The 20,462-nt window shown below is 40.6% G+C and overlaps 1 protein-coding gene across 1 annotated transcript in view; it reads left to right on the top strand.

Moving 5' to 3' along the window:
* The window catches only part of LOC145390986 (arylsulfatase H-like), a 272,579-nt gene extending 253,826 nt beyond the window's left edge, over window positions 1–18,753 (top strand). Inside the window, exons 8-12 of the mRNA XM_080265718.1 lie at window positions 6,032–6,210; window positions 12,802–12,986; window positions 14,332–14,464; window positions 17,821–18,010; window positions 18,627–18,753. Of these exons, the coding sequence (XP_080121844.1) occupies window positions 6,032–6,210; window positions 12,802–12,986; window positions 14,332–14,464; window positions 17,821–18,010; window positions 18,627–18,753 (814 nt within the window). The remainder of the gene's footprint in view (window positions 1–6,031; window positions 6,211–12,801; window positions 12,987–14,331; window positions 14,465–17,820; window positions 18,011–18,626) is intronic.
* The last annotated feature ends 1,709 nt before the right edge of the window (window positions 18,754–20,462 follow it).

The following is a 20,462-nucleotide window of genomic DNA, read 5'->3' as shown; positions in this document are numbered from 1 at the left end:
GTGCAGAGGATTACTGTAACTGTGGACTACAAACTGGCGGTTCAAACCAGTCCATGAGACAGGGACTTGTAAGTACTGAGAATGTTAAATATAGTATAAACTCACCTCTAAAACCTCATTTTATGGTTCTTTTGCATTTATTTCAGTCCTTTATGTCCCTTATTGGTGTCATTTGGGTCTTAAATAGGTGCAATGCATGTCCAGAGGGAGTTATATATGTGTTTCTCTGAGTTAGGGTCCATAAGTACAAGTCCATAAGCTGGGGCCCAATATCCGGGCAGGATCACTATCAGGATCTGCCTATGGCTCTATTATGTCGGATATTGGAGGGATTACTTATAAGTATATATATATATATATATATATGCCTATTGCCAGATGCCTCAATCCTATTTCGGGTGGCCACAAACAAATCGCCTCCAAGTCGCCCTCTCCCCCGCCATTTCACTGCCCTGCTCCCAAATCACACCCCCCTCTCTCATATACCTCTCCACCCCATCCCTCCATCTCATCCTCGGCCTCCCCCTCCCTCTTCCCCCCTCTAACTCACTCACATACACTCTCTTCGTCAGTCTTTCACCCTCCATCGTCTCCACATGGCCAAATCACCTCAGTGTGTTCCTCATAACGCTTCCTATCACATCCACATCAACACCACAACGCTCCTTTATATCCTCATTCATCAGCCTGTCTCTCCATGTGACTCCACAGGCTCCTCTTAAATAACTCATTTTCACTGCTCTCACTCTTGACTTGTGTCCTTCCAATAATGTCCAAGCTTTACTTCTGTACGTTAGAGTTGGTATCACAATACTGTCATGTAATAACTTTTTCACTTCCAAGCTCACTTCCCTGTTTCTTATCACTGCTTTCAAAGAACCAGCAATCTTTCTTCCCTGCTGTACCCTTTCAAGCACTTCACCCTCCAAATCTCCATCCTTACTCATCACACTACCCAAGTACTTAAACGTACTCATATTTTCCAATTCTTCACCATCCAACCTCGCTGGACATTCACTGACTTCACCTCTCTCAAAGACCTTCACTTTACTCTTCCCTACATTCAACTTTAGATTCCGTTTCTTACACACTCTCCCAAACTCATCCACCAAGCCTTGCAGCTCCCCTTCGTCTTCACTCAAAAACACAGTATCATCTGCAAACAACAGTACAGGGAGTTTCCAAACACTATCCTCTCTCACCAGGACCACTCCAACATCCACTACCCTACCTTGTACCTATTTTATTACCCCATCCATTTATAGATTGAACAACCATGAAGACATGACATATCCCTGTTTCAACCCAACTTTCAAAGAGAAAAATTCACTTAGTTCACCATCCACACGCACTGCAGCCTTCGCACCATCGTACATACTCTTCACAGCATTCAACAACTTCCCATCTACTCCATATATTCTTAACACTTTCCACAATCCTTGTCTATCCACCCTGTCATATGCTTTCTCCAAATCCATGAAAGCCTCATACAACTTCTTTCCCTTCTCTAGAAACTTTTCCACTAAATATCTAAGAATGAATATCTGATCTACACAACCTCTTCCCTTCCCAAAGCCTCCCTGTTCTTCTCCAACTAATTTCTCTGTTCTTTCTCTAACTCTGTTAATAAGTATCCTACTATACACTTTTCCTATTATACTAAGAAGACAGATGCCCCTATGATTACCACACACTTCTTTTTCCCCTTTTCCTTTGTACAAGGGAATAATTATACCTGACTTCCAATCCTCCAGGACTCTACCTTCCTCCCAGGCCAATCTGCACATCTTCCACATCCATTCTACTACTATCTCTCCCCCATGCTTCAGCATTTCACCACACACTCCATCAATTCCTGGGGCTTTCCCCAATTTAACTTTCTTCATTGCTTCCACAACTTCTATCCTACTGATTTCTTCCTGTCTTCGCATCTCCCTCCTTCTCCCAGCCATTCCCCAGCCACTTATACTCGCATTACTTCCATCCTTTACGTTCAACAATTCCTTAAAGTGTTCTCTCCATCTGCTCACTTTTTCTCCCTTCTCCACTAGTAATCTACCATTTTTATCTTTCACTCCCCTGCTAACTTCACTTCCACCCTGTCTTACTCTTTTCACCTCTTTCCAGAACATTTTCTTACAGTCCCTCCACTTTACACTCAAATTCCTTCCAAATTCCTCATCCACTCTCTTCTTACTCTCTCTTACTAATCTTTTCACCTTTCTCTTTCTTTCTACATATAACTCTCACTTCCGCCTCTCAACTTCTTCCACGCCCCTATTTCTCATCCATTCATTGTATGCTTTCTTCTTTTGTGCCACAGCCTGTCTCACCTCTTCAGTCCACCACGCTGTTCCTTGCACCTCCCTCCGTCTTCTCTTCCTTCCACACACCACATCACATGCTGTACATATTTCTTCTGTAAATATCCTACACACACCTTTCACGTCTCCCATCTGCTCCAATTCATATTTGCCCAATCGTTCCTGCACTTCTCTCTTATACTCTGCCTTTTTCTCATCATCTTGTAACCTTTCCACTCTCCTTGCAACTACTCCTTCCTCTCGTCTTTCCCTTCTTCTATTCCTCCATCTTACTTGAATTCTAATTCTGGCCACCACCGAGTAGTGATCAGAAAGTCCACTCCCCCAACCTCTATAAACTCTTGCATCCATTACACATCTTCGCATCCCTTCATCCACACACACATAATCAATCATTGCCTTCCTTTCATTCAGTTCACCACCCACCCTTCTCATCACTCGCCATGTATACCTGTGGATCATTTTGTGCCTGAAGAGGATATTGGCTATCACCAACCCCCTCCCAGTACACATGTCCACTAACGCACTCCCATTCTCATCTATCTCAGCAGGCACACCCCACTCACCAACTATTCTATCCATCTTCACATTCCCAACTTTACCATTCATATCATCAATCAAAAACACTCTCTCATTCCTTCCAAACTTTTCCATGCACACTTCTACATTTGTCCAGAACTCTTCTCTCACTCTTCGAGCACGATCTTGCGTTGGCACATACATACACACAATCGCCCACATTTGTATTCCAACTTTCAACTTTACCCATACAATCCTTGACCCAACTGATCCATACTGTCTTATGCTCCTCTTCCATCTTTTACTCACAACTATAGATACTCCTTCCTTTGCACTCTCATTCTCACCTACTCCTGCACATATACCCCATCCTAACTCCCATTCTCTCACACTTTCTCCTCTCCATTTTGTTTCAGTTACTCCACATACATCCACTTTCACACCCTCAAGCACCTGAGCAATCTCTCTCTCTTTCACCTCATCATTCCCTCCCCTTACATTCCACGTTCCGATAACCATGTCCTTTGTCCGGTCCTTGGTCATCATCGTTTGGTCAGTCCTTGTCCGAGGCTTATTGTTTGTTTTTTTAGTTAGTTGTTGTCCGGGGAGGGGCACTAACCCTCCGCCAACCCTTTTAGTCACCTTTTACGACAAGCAGGGATACTGGGGGAGTATTCTTGAAAAAAAAAAACTACCCCCAGGGGGGCTATATATATATATATATATATATATATATATATATATATATATATATATATATATATATATATTTGTGATCAGTGGGTACAAAAAGTTTAAAAAGAAATAATTTTTTTCCCATTTACTAATGTTGAACTTCGCCATATAAAATGACTTTGGCTTTAACCCCTTAACCGCGGGGCGTCACTTTCATGATGCTCGGGTGCAATGGATCATACCGCTGGGTGTCACTTTTGCGATTCTGTGTTATTTTGAATTCTCCCGGGCTTTGAAGTCATGGCTTGTATCATCTATCAGTACTGCCAGTGTCCAACAATAGTCAGCACTGCTAATGTCATCTGTACTCCCATCCATTGTTGACAATTTAGCTATTTTTCCCCATTCTTGACTCCCCTCCATACCTCCCCTCCATTACCCTCTCGTCTCGCCTGCCCAGCTGCACTGTGCTAAGCAAATCTTCCCCAGAATTTTCCACTGATTTCATCCATTGAAATAAGCCCTATGCCCTATTTTTATACAAAATAATATATACCAAAAAACAAAATAAGGTAACTGATAGTGCCATTCACCTGGAGTTGGCTAATTATCACCTGGCAACACACCACGTGCACTTGTTCGCTAATTTTGCCTGGTAATTTTCCCTTGAAATATGCTGTATAATCTGTTCTCGTAATAAAATTATATATAAGAAAGGAAGGGAGAAGCCAAAATGATATTTACATTTACCTGGAACTACCTAATTTCCTGCCAATCATTTCACAGCATATAAATTAGCAGCTGTCACCTCGCTGAAGTTGTCAGCCATTGGCGGCCCCATATCCGCCTCATCATTTAGTTCAGTGTTGTTTCATGAGATGAAAGCACGTAGCACTCGCGCCCCTCCATTTCCGTCGCTTCTAGAGGGCCCTGAGACCTCTACCCCAACTAAACCTCATGTGGGAAGGGGTACAGGACTAAATGACTGCTTTGGAGCGTGAACTGGCTAATTTATCCATGATAATGATGGACAGTGACTACAATCTTTCTGGTGAATTGTGTGATAAGCCAGTGGAGGAAATGGTGATAAACTACGAGTGCTTCAGTGTCCCATGTTCATCCTGTCTCCAAGGGAAAGGAGCCCTTATTTACTGGACGTGACAGTGTATAACATAGTGTAAATAAAATAGAAATGTAAATAATTACTAATATAAGAATATGAGAACAAATACTTGGAGTAATGACAGTCAGAGCTTTGCTCTCTACGCTAGTTTACTGAACGAGAAAGTTAATGCCTGAAGTGAAAATAAACTACTATTACTGAAGGAAACTTATGGATAAATACTGTACATATATATATATATATATATATATATATATATATATATATATATATATATATATATATATATATATATATATATATATATATATATATATATATATATATATATATATATATATATATATATATATAAGTGTAATAAAGTAATAGGAATATAAAGTGTGAGTGTGTTTATGAATAATAAATGACAGAATATCTGCGGGGAATGAGCGCAAGTGGAAAGCTTGTACGCGTTCGTAATTTTCATTGATTTTACAGTGTTTTTTTTTTTTTTTTGGTGTATGGATTCCAAACTACTTGAAAATCACAGAATAGTGTTTCTAGTGATAATATCAGGCTGTGGTAATCATATTCCGGGGTGTCAGGAAGTGTAAAGTGGAGAATTCGTTACCCAACTTCAGAAGTCTCCACAAGTCCAACGGTACTCGACGAAGGCTCAACAAACATCCCAGGAGAAAGCTGAAAGTATGTGCCATAAGCACATCTAATTATAATATTCTAGGACTAATAACTGATTTTTAGTAAATATTTTTAAAAAGTCAGTCGGAGCGTGAATATCCTCGCAGGACGCACAAGGAGCAGAAAAACATGCCCGCGCTTAAGAGGTTAAAGGTGTTAAGTACTGAAAGATATTGTCGTTTGTGTAATAATTGGCTTGTTAGCACCACCCAGGATGCAATGCCTCCAATAGTTGATTCCCTGCTTTACTCTTCAACATCAGTCGCTTCCCTGAGAGGGATCTCTCCCAAGATAATCATCTGTTTGTAGCAATAATGAAAAAAAAAAAAAACATAAAAGTATAACTGAAGACTGTTTGACACCTGTTCAGTACAAAACGATAACAATTAGTCACTTAGTACCCATTCTGTGGGCTGCTGGATGACCGAAACCATATTAGGCCTCGTAGTCTGGATCAGTTAAGCCATAGAACTCTACTTGACCATTTGAGCATCTATGCAGCATTCCACAGATGAAAAAACCTCCAGCCATCTCTTAGAATCAAACTATGTCATTAGCAAGAGGGTTCTTTAACAAATACGGAAACAGCGTAGAAAAGCTTGATGTTTGTGTACAGTAAGGAGTATTCTGGAAAATAGTTGCTTGTCATGCAGCTGTCCATAGTTTTCGTATTTTGATTTAGGCCACTTTCAAAACTTCTTGCCATCAGGTACGGCGACAACGTAGAGGAGTTGGACGAGGGTGTGGGTGCCATTATGGAAACCCTAAGTGACCTGGGCCTGGATAACAACACCATTGTTTACTTTGCCTCTGACCATGGGGCACATCTGGAGGCGGTGGAGCCAGGCACCATGGAGAGGATAGGAGGACACAATGGACGCTTTAAAGGTGAGTGGTGAAGCAAAGAGAGAGGGGCAGGCGTTAGAAAGAGGTTAGAGTAGAGGAAGTTAAAGGAAGACAGAATGCAATACAACAGCGAGCAGATTAAACAAAAATGATAATGCCATGGCAAAATAAACGCTGCGAGAAGCTGTGGATGTCAGTGATATTCGAGAAACAAAGCAAAATGAATAGAATTAAATAAGGAGGGTAGAAGGGAGATAACAGAACACAATGAATCCCAGAAAGGTAGGCTGACAGATTTTACTTCGGGGTGTGGATTTCCTACTGCATATCAAGAAAGAATTATTCAGTGCGTGGTGTAAGTCTTATTCTCAGTCTGCCTAAACTGGATAAGTCGCTGTACAGGTGCAATGGACAAAGATACATAGTTAATTATGAATAAAGCCGCTTTTTCAGTTACCATAGAAACAGGCAACATTTTTAAAAATCCAAATAGCCACTTGTGCCCAGTAGAGTGAAGCGTAAAAGATGATTTTTTTTTTTTTTCATAGATCGTACCTTTTAAAAATGTTCCACTTCAGCTAAAAACATTTGCAAAATAATTTGAACCTTCTAGTTTGATATTTGCAAGTAGCTCAGTTATCTCAAAGAATATAAAAATAAACTTGTTAACAAAACAAATTTTGTACATCTTGCTTATCACTATGTAACATGCCTAATGGCTAATGTTGATATATTCATCAACAATTTGTCACATACATGTCTTAATGGCGGTAGAAATGCAATATATATATATATATATATATATATATATATATATATATATATATATATATATATATATATATATATATATATAGCCAGACGCCTCACGCGCGTTTGGGGTGGCCCCAAACAAATCGCCTCCACTTCGCCCTGTCACCCCGCCATGTCACCGCCTTGCTCCCAACTCACACCCCCTCTCTCATATATATATATATATATATATATATATATATATATATATATATATATATATTAATCAGTGTAATCCACAGGGTCCAATCAATGTCTGTCTCTTGCTGTCTGGATAAAGCTGCCGGTGCTTCTCAATGATTTTCAATAAGAACTAAAATTGTGACTCGCCTTTTGTCAAAAGGCCACTGTATTCTTGAATCAGAGCAGCGCCATGTACAGCATGATCATTTACCACTTTGATGGCTCCGACACTCTCTGCAGCTTCCTGGAAGTCTTACCGTGTCTCCCACATGTCTGGATCAACGTCGAGAAATGTCTGGAAGCTCCTTTATTTCAAACAAAGTCATCCTCTTGACTGAGACAAAACTTTTAAGGGTCTGGTCCATGAATGAATTTAAACTGACACTTATTCGTTTTGTATGACCATGGTCAACTTAATGACCCATTTTCATAGTGCTCACCATCAGCTTCATTGTTGGAGCACTTACTTGGCTGTCAAAAAGGGTCAGTCCAGCTAGTTTAGGTGACTAGTACTACAAGTAGAAAACTTCTATGCCTTGGCCTATGATATGCAGGGTTGATTGTGGTGTACTGCAGATGCGATGTCAACAGCAGGAAGTTGCAGTATAGAGCATTGGCTGCTAGGGAAGCCCTTATCCAAACCTTCAGATAAACACATACAACAAAAACACAGACGTCTTGAATTCTCTTTTCCTCTTTCCTTGTCCGGGTAAATTGGCCACGAAGTATTCAGAGCTTCTAGAAATGAATAACTTTGGACATCCAACAAGCATGGTGTATGACCCCAGGTGCCATGAATTAGACTCGTCTTGCAAAATCTTCAAGAAAGAGGAAAACGGAATCTTGAAGATAACTAGCCAAAGATGACTATAGGAATTTTAAGAACTGGTCATTGTCTTTCTTGGAGCTGTTCCAGCACGAAGAATCCGCTTCATGGCACCTGGCGACATGCACCTTGCTTGATGGATGTCTAAAGTTATTTATTCCTTGAAGATCTGGATGTTTCGTGGAGAATTCACCTTGACAAAGAAAGAGGAAAAGGGAGTTTAAGAAGTGTGTGTTTTTGCAGTACGGGATTATTTGAAGGCTTGGATAATGAGTCTCTTAGTAGCCAGTGCTCCATACAACATCCTGCTGTTGAAATAACTTCTGAATTGCACCACATTCAACCCTGAATTAACAAAGGCGACAGAACAGGCGTTTTCTAATCGCTTGTGATACCTTACACTGGAATGAGTTGAATTGGCCTTTTTTGGCAGCCAAATAAGTGCTCTAACAAAGAAGCTGATGGTGAGCTCCATGAAAAAATGATGAAGCTGACCAGGGGCATACAAAACGAATCAGTGTAAATGTATATACATTCACGGACCAGAAACTTAAGAAGGTTTTGTCTCAGTCAAGAGGATCACGCTCTTTCAAATAATGGAGATTCCAGATATATTTCTCGAAGTGGATCCAACACGTGTTCCCTACGTCACAGCAAGTGGGTTGGCGGAGGGTTAGTGCCCCTTCCCGGAAAACAACTAACTAAAAATACGAACAAGAAGCCTCGGACCATGGCTAACCAAAAGATGACGACTAAGGACCGTACAAAGGACATGATACGGATGACAACCTGGAATGTAAAGGATGCAAATGATGAGGTGAAAGAGAGAGAGATTGTTCAGGTGCTTGAGGGTGCGAAAGTGGATGTATGTGGATTAAATGAAACAAAATGAGGAGGTGAGAGTGTGAGAGAATGGGAGTATGGATGGGGGTTATGTGCAGGAGTAGGCGAGAATGAGAGGGCAAAACAAGGAGTATGTATTGTTGTGTGTAACAGATGGAAAGAGAATATAAGAGAGTATGGATCAGCTGGGTCAAGGATTTTGTGGGTGAGACTGAAAGTTGAACTACAAATGTGGGCGATTGTGTGCGTGAATGCTCCAGTGCAAGGTCGTGCAAGCAGAGTGAGAGAAGAGTTCTGGACAAATGTGGAAGTGTGCATGGAAAAGTCTGAAAGGAATGAGAGAGTGTTTTTGATTGGTGATATGAATGGTAAAGTAAGGAATGTGAAGGTGGATGGAGTAGTTGGTGAGTGGGGTGTGACTGCGAGACAGATGAGAAAAGAAGTGCTTTAGTGGACATTTGTGCCGGGAGGGGGTTGGTGATAGCCAATACTCTCTCCAGGCACAAAATAATCCACAGGTATACATGGTGAATGATAAGAAGGGTGGGTGGTGAACTGAATGAAAGGAAGGCAATGATTGATTATGTGTGTGTGGATGAAGGGATGCGAAGATGTGTAATGGATGCAAGAGCATACAGATGTTGGGGAAGTGGACTTTCTGACCACAACTTGGTGGTGGTCGGAATCAAGGTCCAAGTATTATGGAGAAATAAAAGAAAGGAAGGACGGGAGAAAGAGTAATCGCAAGGAGAGTGGAAAGGTTACAAGAGGATGAGAAATAGGCAGAAAATAAGAGAGAAGTGCAGGAACAATTGGGTATGAGACAGCTCTAATATGTATTCAGTATGTGTGGTGGGCGTTAGTGCCAAAGTGGTGACTTGTAGAGGTGTATGGCATGTAGGAGGACTGCTGGGCCTTGGGAGCAGGCTGTGAAGCCTATGCCCAGAGTCAGAGACATAAAAAAAAAAATATGAACTGGAGCAGATGGGGGACGTGGAAGGTGTGTGAAATACATTCACAGAGGAAATATGTGCAGCATGTGAGGTGGTGTGTGGGGTGAAGAGAAGACGAAAGGGGGTGCAAGGAACAGCATGATGGAATGAAGAGGTGAGACTGGCTGTGGCACAAAAGAAGAATACATATAATGAATGGATGAGAAATAGGGGCGTGCAATAAGTTGAAAGACGGAAGGGAGAGTTATATGTTGAATGGAAGAGAGAGGTGAAAAGATTAGTAAGAGAGAGTAAGAAGAGAGTGGATGAGGAATTTGGAAGGAGTTTGAGTGTAAAGTGGAGGGAATGTAAGAAAATGTTCTGGAAAGAGGTAAAGAGAGCCAAACCGGTTGGCAATGATGTTAGTAGGGGAATGAAAGATGAAAATGGTAGATTACTATTTGAGAAGGGGGAAAAGGTGAGCAGATGGAGAGAACACTTTAATGAATTGTTGAACATAGAGGATGAAAGTAATGCGAGTGTAAGTGGCTGGGGAATGGCTGAGAGAAAGAGGGAGGTGAGAAAATAGGAAGGAATCAATAGGATGGAAGTTGTGGAAGCACCGAAGAAAGTCAAAACGGGGAAAGCCCCAGGAATTGATGGAATGTGTGGTGAAATGCTGAAGGATGGGAGAGAGATAGTAGTAGAATGGATGTGGAAGATGTGCAGATTGGTCTGGGAGGAAAGAAAAGTCCCGGATGATTGGAAGTCAGTTATAATTATTCCCTTGTGTACAAAGGGAAAGAGGAAAAAGAAGTGTGTGGTAATCATAGGGGCATTTGCCTTCTTAGTAAAAAAAAATGGGAGAAATGGAGTTCCCCCGAGTTAAGCCCTGTATTGTACTATATAGCCCCGCTAGGGTTACAGGAGCGAGCTACCACTCCCAGCACGGCAGCCCGGGATTTGCCTTCTTAGTGTAATAGGAAAAGTATATGGTAAGATACTTATTGAAAGAGTTTGGGAAATAACAGGAATTAGTTGGAGAAGAACAGAGAGGCTTTAGGAAGGGAAGAGGTTGGATACATCAGATATTCATTCTTAGATCTTTAGTGGAAAAGTGTCTAGAGGAGGGAAAGAAGTTGTATGCAGCCTTTATGGATTTGGAGAAAGCATATAACAGGGTGGATAGACAAGGATTGTGGAAAGTATTAAGAATATATGGAGTAGATGGGAAGTTGTTGAATGCTGTGAAGAGTATGTATGAGGGTGCTAAGGCTCAGTGCGTGTGGATAGTGAACTGAATTTTTCTATTTGAAGGTTGGGTTGAAACAGGGATGTGTCATGTCTCCATAGTTGTTCAGTCTGTATATGGGTAGGGTTATATAAGAGATACAAGGTTGGGTAGTGGACGTTGTAGTGGCCCTAATGAGCTAGAACAGTGTTTGGAAACTCCCTGTATTGTTGTTTGCAGATGATACTGTGTTGTCTAGTGAAGACGAAGGGGAGCTGCAAGGCTTGGTGGATGAGTTTGGGAGAGTGTGTAAGAAACAGAATTTAAAGGCGAATACAGGGAAGAGTAAAGTGATGGTCCTCGAGAGAGGTGAAGTCTGTGAATGTACAGTGAGGTTGGATGATGAGGAAATGGAAAATATGAGTACGTTTAAGTACTTGGGTAGCTTGATGAGTAAGGATGGAAGTTTGGAGGTTGAAGTGCTTGAAAGGTTACAACAAGGAAGAAAGGTTGTTGGTTCCTTGAAGGCAGTGATAAGAAACATGGAAGTGAACATGGAAGTGAAAAAGTTATTACATGACAGTATTGTATACCAAGTCTGACGTATGAAAGTGAAGCTTGGACGATGTTAGAGGGACACAAGTCAAAAGTGAGAGCAGTGGAAATGAGTTATTTAAGAGAAGCCTGTGGAGTCATATGGAGAGACAGACTGAGAAATGAGATTGTGAAGGAGCGTTGTGGTGTGGATGTGGATGTGATAGGAAGCATTAAGAGAAACACACTAAGGTGGTTTGACCATGTGGAGAGGATGGTGAATGAGAGATTGATGAGGAGAGTGTATGTGAATAAGGAGGAGGGGGAGAGAGGGAGGGGAAGGCCAAGGATGAGATGGAGGGATGGAGTGGAGAGGTATATGAGAGAGGGGTGTTTGAATTGGGAGCAAGGCAGTGAAATGGCTGGGGACAGGATGACGTGGAGACGATTTGTTTTTGGCCACCCTGCATAAGAGATTAAGGGGTCTGGCAATAGATAGATAGATCCAGACATGTGGGAGACGCGGGAAGACTTTCAGGAAGCAGCAAAGACTGACCGGGTCATCAAAGTGGTAAATGACCATGCTGTACGTGGCGTTGCCCTGATTCAAGATTACAGTGGCCTTTTGATAAAAGACGAGTCACAGCTTCAGTTCTTATAAAAAAATCATTGAGAATCACAGGCAAGTTCATCCTGGCAGAAAGAGACAGACATTGATTGGACCCCGTGGATTACACTGATTTCTTTGTATTTCTACTGCCATTAAGACAAGTATGTGACAAATTCTTGATGAACATAAATATCAACATAAGCCATTAACCATGGTACATAACGATAAGAAAAATTTACAGAGTTTTTTTCTGCGTTTTTTGTTAAGAAATTTATGTATGGCCTTTTTTTAAATATTAAACTATATACTTTTGTATTAAACTATTTATTTTTGCCTTTTTTGTAAATATTAAACTAGAAGGTTCAAACATTTTTGCAAATGTTTTCAGCTGAAGTGGAACATTTTTAAGGAGTAAGAACTATGAAAAATAATTAATCTTTTAAGCTCCACCCTAGTGTCCGTATACGTCTTTATGTCTTCTTGCCATCTGACGATTTTCATTAGGTTTAGGATTTTTTTTTTCCAATCTGTAGGGATTACTTGATATCTTTAATAAACTCCTTCAGTACGAGACGGTATTACTATTTTCAGAGGAATTGACTGGTAGGATCGTAGCAGCAGGAATGTAAAAAATATGTCTCCCGTATTCCAAGGGGTTATTTTCTTATCCCTTATGTGGCAGGAGGGAAACGTCAGGGTGGGAGTGAAGGCGGTGTGAGAGTGGGTGGGATCTACCGGTGGGCGGGAAGACTGCCTGCTGGGGTGACCGTGGACGCGCCCACCTCAGTCATGGATCTCATGCCCACCGTCCTATCCCTTGCTGGCCTCCCTCCCCTCCCACAACTCCTGCCTCACGCCGCCCACAAGGTTAGTTACGTTCACATCACGCACAACATCACACCACAGCACTAAAACACACACATTCCCACAGCTTTAACGTCCTTTCCGCCTGTTTATATAAACAACCCATCATCTACATTATCTGTCACGACAAAACACAACACTGAAAAGGCACACCACCACACCTTCTGAGTCGAATTTGTCAGCTTACTATGTATAAACTACTCACGCTGAAGCACCACACCTCTGAAACAGACACACTAGAACACCATTCAAGTCTTTGTGAGACGAGTGTAATTGCCTTTAGGTAGCAAATACAGTGGCCCTGGTGACAAAGGATAGTGTTTGGAAACTCCCTGTACTGTTGTTTGCAGATGATACTGTGTTGTTGAGTGAAGACGAAGGGGAGCTGCAAGGCTTGGTGGATGAGTTTGGGAGAGTGTGTAAGAAACGGAATCTAAAGGTGAATGTAGGGATGAGTAAAGTGATGGTCTTTGAGAGAGGTGAAGTCAGTGAATGTACAGCGAGGTTGGATGGTGAGGAATTGGAAAATGTGAGTACGTTTAAGTACTTGGGTAGTGTGATGAGTAAGGATGGAGGTTTGGAAGGTGAAGTGCTTGAAAGGGTACAGCAGGAAAGAAAGGTTGCTGGTTCTTTGAAAGCAGTGATAAGAAACAGGGAAGTGAACATGGAAGTGAAAAAGTTACATGACAGTATTGTGATACCAACTCTAACTTATGGAAGTGAAGCTTGGACGTTGTTGGAAGGACACAAGTCAAGAGTGAGAGCAGTGGAAATGAGTTATTTAAGAGGAGCCTGTGGAGTCACATGGAGAGACAGGCTGACAAATGAGGATATAAAGGAGCGTTGTGGTGTGGATGTGGATGTGATAGGAAGCGTTATGAGGAACACACTGAGGTGGTTTGGCCATGTGGAGAGGATGCAGGGTGAAAGACTGACGAAGAGAGTGTTTGAGGGTGAGGTGGAGGGGGGAAGAGGGAGAGAGAGGCCGAGGATGAGATGGAGGGATGGGGTGGGGAGGTATATGAGAGAAGGAGGTGTGAGTTGGGAGCAGGGCAGTGAAATGGCGGGGGACAGGGCGACTTGGAGGCGATTTGTTTGTGGCCACCCCAAACGGGATTGAAGCGTCTGGCAATAGATAGATAGACATTATACATGAAGTGGAATGTGCAGTATAAGACAGTCTTGGTTGCAATTTCCTAATCTACTTAAACCAGACAGTCTTGGTAGAAATTTTCTAATATACTAAAACTTCCCGTCATCTTCGGGAGCTTCAAACTATTCGTGCCACATCATCACCCTAACTCACCTGAGTATGTTATCATTAGACCACGAGACAGCGAATTTTCAGGAGATGGACGGTGTTGACATCTCTCCATTGCTAATACAAGATGAGAAGGAAGGGGAAGTGAAGAAGCAGATGGAAAAGAGAATATTTCTTCATCATTGTGGACAATCAATTCATGCCATGAGACTTCATACAGGTAAATATTGTGCCTTCATGCTGTCTACCATGTAATGAGTTGAGTTGCATAATGTCTGCAGGACATGGTCTGAACATAAACAAGGGAAAATGTGCTTAATAGGAATTACATAACCAAATACAGAGTAAGTGGTTAAGCTCTGGTGGGTACTAGGAGGGTGGTGAATCTGAGGTCACAGGATCAATTCTTAGTCAGAAGAGTAAAACTTTCCGCAAGAATTTCATTGGCAGGACCAGGCGTGTCTTGTCGCCCTACGCCAGCCCCACTAGTGTTACTTACTTTCTTACCGACACGAGTATGACATGCTTTGTTCCCATAGTCCTCTATCAACATAATGATCCCGTCAGGGTGGTGCTACCACTAAGCTCTACTCACTTAACTTTGCTGAGTCTTTGTTGGCGTGGACTATCCGACTTTATATGAAGAGGCATTGTGCAACTCGTTCCTTTAATATCAGATCAGTACATAATTACTGTATGCTTGTGAGCCCTCCTTAAACCTGTTGTTGAAAACTTTAAACAGATACTTGCTAGCATCGTTGTCTTACTTAATATTATCACCCTTATTTTTTTTACATTCCTGTGCAAACTTTACTGAGTATTTATTATTATTCTTTTTTATCCATTGTGCATCTTACAGGTCTTGGTGATCTCAGCCAGGGTATACATTTTTTTTTTTTATTCAGTGACTCTACTGTAGTTAGTTAAGCTTAGCCATATTAATGATGAAGCTTATTGTTTTCGTCAGTACCCTTTTATTTGTCAACTTGATATTATACATGAAGGTACCCTACGGTAACGTAAGTCCTTGTGCCAAATATAAATGACCTTCACCTATTTTTGAAGGTGATTTACTCATTTTTATTCTCAAATTTGCCTATTTGAAATTTAAATATCTCAGAAACTAATTGAAATACAACTGTTTGGTTGAAAAACCTATCATAACAATTTTTGTTGAATAATTTTGGCTTAATATTTTGCCAATTAGCCCAGTGGAAAGTGCCAAAGTTTTTATTTTGCAACACATTTTGGAGAAAACCACAAAAGTCTTACTGATGTAACTTTCCATTTATATGGCTGTGATTCCTTTTATGATATGAAAGGAACATGGTAGTTAAGCATACAGTTAGCCAGTTATTGAGGCAAACTTAAAATTTGCACATGCGTTCTTTGACACCTTTGTTTTCAGATCTTGTGTACGTTACACAAGACGCTACCTTAGGATCATCATTTTTTGTCTGTCTGCACATACCTTAAAAACAATCAAGGCGAAGCTTCCTTATTGTGGCAACACAATAAAAATAGATAACTAGTTAATTTTTAGCAATATATATATATATATATATATATATATATATATATATATATATATATATATATATATATATATATATATATATATATATATATTTAACGTTGCATAATAATGGATCAAATTGGGATGAACGATGTGCATAGTTTCTAGAGGTCTGAGCCAACACTAGCTTCGGTGGAAAAGTTCACCAAGGCACAACGTAAATTTGTACCATATTTGGACTTATAATTTCCCAATGGTTAAAGTAAGAGAAAATTACCTTTCTTAGTTACGTGGATGGAGTTTGTTGTTGGGCCTGGGAATGACGGTGACCATTCCTCTACTGATGAAAATGAGTCGTCTTTTGGAAATGAAACCAGTGTAACGGTCTTAATATTAAATTTGAGATAAGAAACTCTAAAAGAAACAGGCTACTCCACGTGCCCCCGATAAAAAGTCACCAGATTATAAGCTCAGCATTAACTGTTTAGGTTACGTGCCATGACAAACAGACAAGACTAAAACAGGTTAGACTAAGTATGAATATGGCACGATAAAACTGAAAATCCCATGTGTCTCTGAATGCACATTTATTTTGAAAACACCAAAAACTTTAGAGTATGATCTGTGATTAGAACACCATTAAATATTTTCAAAAAAAAAAAAAAAAAAAAAAAAAAAAAACGCTTTGTCTTGGAGTAAAGAGAAAGTCATGGGGATCTGAAAGGTAATGCTTAGGAGGCTTCTATTTCCTTGTCTGATGGCCAGTGTAATGGCTGAGATGTGATTATTTGCACTAGTACCCCAGGCCTAGCAGCTTAAATTTAGGACAATGTACGGAAAGGTCAGACTCGTGTAGAATGTGGAAGAATGCTATAATTCTTGTTTGAACAGTGACTGTATTCTTAAAATAATGCAGAATTTGCAAAGCTACAAGAACTGACAGTACATGCACATATTTCCTCTCTTATTTATACATGTGGTTGGATTTATTTACTCTGATATATTATTTTATTCTGTCTACCCCTAGTTCTATCTACTGGTTTTTGCGGTCTTTATCTGTTAACACTTTCCTGCAGCTCACTGCAGTTCTAACCATTACATTCTTCTGTCTGATCATATCGACCTGATTGTCTGAAATATTTTCTTTTCAGCCTGTCACTCGTTGGCAACATACATCAGACACTATCTGGTAGCATGTGCAATGAGCTTCTCTCTCTCCTCGCATTAATCTACGCAGTTACTCGCAGTATTTACAATACTTCCATTTCTCCTAAACCTACTTTACTGAAGATCTTCCCTCCCTCTTATTCTTATTACCTTCACTATTTACCTAACTTCATTACCCCAGAGATTTGCAACGACAAACTTAGATTCTCAGACATCCACTCATCCACAACAAGACTAGAGTCAAGTTACGACACAAAAACTTTAGAGACCTCCCCCCTCTCCACAAAACTCAGTTTCGTGGAAACAGTAGCTGAAAGCAATGAAGTTAACTTCTGGAACACTACCTGTGATAAAGGCCCGGTGTGGGATTCTTGAAAGTATGTACGATCAATTCCTTGTTGTAACTTAGATGTGATTTTGCGGGAAGAACTAGGAACATGAGAAGATTTCAAGCTCTGTTTTCATTATTCTTCATTCAGAAAATGTATAACCAACAATAATTCTCCTCTGACAACTAGGATATTTTTAAGCGGTACAAGTGACATGAGAAGACTGCATGCCTCATACCTTGACTTTCTTGGGAAAAAAAAAAAAAAAAAAAAAAAAAGGTTATGACTAGGAATCGGTCTTTGTTTGTTCGTGACTCTAGGTCGTGGACTTCTTGCTCCCAACTTCCCCAAAGCGTCAGAATCATAACTTCACTCCTGTAGTGTTCCAAGAAGTCAAATACTAGAGAAGCATCACCAATAGCAAACTTAACGGATTTGTTTGTTGGAACGAACCAAAGGGGACTCTGGCAGAGCTCGAGAAACACTAAGATATGCAAGAGAAAAAAGGTCATAATCAGAAAAATCAGACAGATTCTTTCATTGCATCTTCCTCTTATTACCCAGGTGAACATGTGTACAAGCTATACCTGTACAAAACCCGATGGCACAGTGGCAGTACACAGTGTGGGTGGGGGGCTAAAATGTACTGCAGATGCATCGCCGACGTGCACAACCTGACACACGAGCCTCACCTTTACGACCTCACTCACGACCCCTATGAGGACCTTCCACCCATCAACCCACAGACGGAGGAGTGAGTTATTGGTGCATATTTTATCTTTTCAAAGCTTCTTGTCAGGTTTTGGAAACAAGATGTGTTTTCGAAGATCTGTTGTTCTTTTTCGATGTGTATTGTTTTACTATCAAGTGCAGTGTATGTGTTTGTGAAGTGCTCTGCCTTTTTTTTTCTTTTTTCCCCAAGCATAATGATTGTGTTATTTGAAGCTCTTGTTTGTTTTCACGTTTGTTCAGTTCTTCTGGATGCTCTAATTCAATCCTTCTAATATTTTTCCGTACACTCAACACTCCAATAGCCAGCCAATTACTGTACTGTCTACCACCTTCAGTCTCTTCAGTAAGTCCATTACTCACTCTGGCGGTGATGTAGTGGTATTATCCTGCATCCAGCTCACGACTGCAAGACCTCGAATATGATTTTCAGGCCGGAGAGACTGTTGGAAAATATTTGTTTCTCCCTTTCTTTCCCCGTTCATCCAAGAGTACAAAAGTGGATCTGGTTGTTAATTTGATATTTGCTTGTCGGCTTCTAGGGGAAGAAAACAGTAATAAATACCTTGCTTAAATGACCTTCGTGAAATCGATAAGCATTAAGCCTACAACAGTATCTTCTTCCTTTTTCTTTGGTGCAGATACCAGGGGGTGACGAAGGAGCTACTGGGGTATCTGGAAGGATGGCGGGCCAGGGTGCAATACCCGCCTTCCCTGCTCAGTACAACAGACAACGTCGTGTGGAGATTCTGGCTTCAGCCCTATTAGTCCATGCAGCTGGCCTACGTCATATTTGTTTAACTGTTGTTGCTCCTGACTGTGTTATCCACTCTAGGAACAGTAGGGTAGCCCTAAAGACGTTAATGAGGACTCTATCCAATCCTTTCAGTTCGAACAGCTTCTCCAAAGTTGAATAATATTGACCAGGGATAGAAATTATACAATAAATTTATATACCCTGTGAGTCAGAGGTTATGTCCTTTACCTCAGTCTAACAATGTCAAGAAGACGATTTGTGACTTTGGGAAATATTTCTAATGTACGTTTAGATAACTATTTGCCTGCAAATTACGCACTTTGTATGATATTCGGATTAAACTCAAACTATGAAGTTCCACTATCCTTTGCATGCCTGGAGCTCTACATGCACCAGCTACAGTGTTTTATTACATCCACACTCGGGAAGCGTGTGTGTGTGTGTGTGTGTGTGTGTGTGTGTGTGTGTGTGTGTGTGTGTGTGTGTGTGTGTGTGTGTGATTTTTATAATATCTGATGTAAAGGAGGAGGGACAGCAAAGGAGTTGACATTTTCTGTTTGAGAACTATAGATGAATGATCTGTGTCACAGGACTGTGTCAAACTTTCACCAAGAAAGATCAACAAAAAAAGTCTTTATCTGAATTAAACCAGACTTAGTGGACGGGTTGAGGATTAGGCAAGAACAAAGGGGTTCTATTTTTAGAACAATATGTCAAAAGACAAATTCACAGGGTAAGGTCAAATTTCGATCTGTGTGAAGATCAAAGTCACATGGCAAAGTCAGTTCAAATCGTTTTTATACTAGTTGCACCATTGTGGTAGGTTTTAGGTTATGGTATGGTTAAAAAAAAAAAAAAAAATCGTTTATCAGATCAATACGTCAAAGATCAAGGTAACAGGTAAGGGTTAACGGCAGAGGTCACAGGACAAGCTCTGCTCAGTTAGATGTAGTACGTAAAACGGAGGTTCGAGAACATGGCCCAAAATCTGACGATGTTGACAGTATGATAGCCTTCCCTGGGTGGGATAAAAAATGGTTGAAGTTGCCTGAGAGAGAGAGAGAGAGAGAGAGAGAGAGAGAGAGAGAGAGAGAGAGAGCACTTTTAGAGTGTTTTCAGAAGGGAAGAAATAAAAAGGATGAAAATAAAACACTTCTTCCTTGAATAAAATGAATAGGCCGTCGGTACTGGGATTTTTTGTAAAATCTGAGGTTGTGAAGACGAGGAACTGGAGTTAAAGGGAGGGCGTATGGTGTGTTGGAAGTGAAAACAGTCTTTCGTTATGTGTACTCTGGGAGGCATGGTGATCGATTTCAGACATTTTTACAGAAGTAGTTGAACAATCGCTTGAGTCAGGCTCACCTAAGAGTAATAAACAATAGGGATGATTTAAAGCTAAAGGTACCAGTGTGTGAAAGAGACCGGTGGGTGTACGTATTACGATGCACGACTGGAATAAACTCAGCTGCAAAATTGGCCCAGTTGAATAATATCGTTCATGGGCGATATCATAGGGCTAGTTTGTCAGAAGACTATTATTACTGCACAGAGAAAGATGTGATTGTTACTTCTGTGAAATATATAGTTTAAAAAAAAAATGATACATTTACAAATTATACTGAAAATGCAAATAATAATATAACTGCCACAGCCAAATATCAGCAAAGCTGATTTCATTAATTTAGCAATATCCTATGCTGACGCATAATGTTTTTTTTTT

This window comes from Coenobita brevimanus, chromosome 16 (genome assembly GCF_032717465.1).
Source record: "Coenobita brevimanus isolate Jiangsu-jjx chromosome 16, ASM3271746v2, whole genome shotgun sequence".
NCBI classification, from domain to species: Eukaryota; Metazoa; Arthropoda; class Malacostraca; order Decapoda; family Coenobitidae; genus Coenobita; species Coenobita brevimanus.
This window is presented reverse-complemented; position numbering and strand designations above follow the sequence as displayed.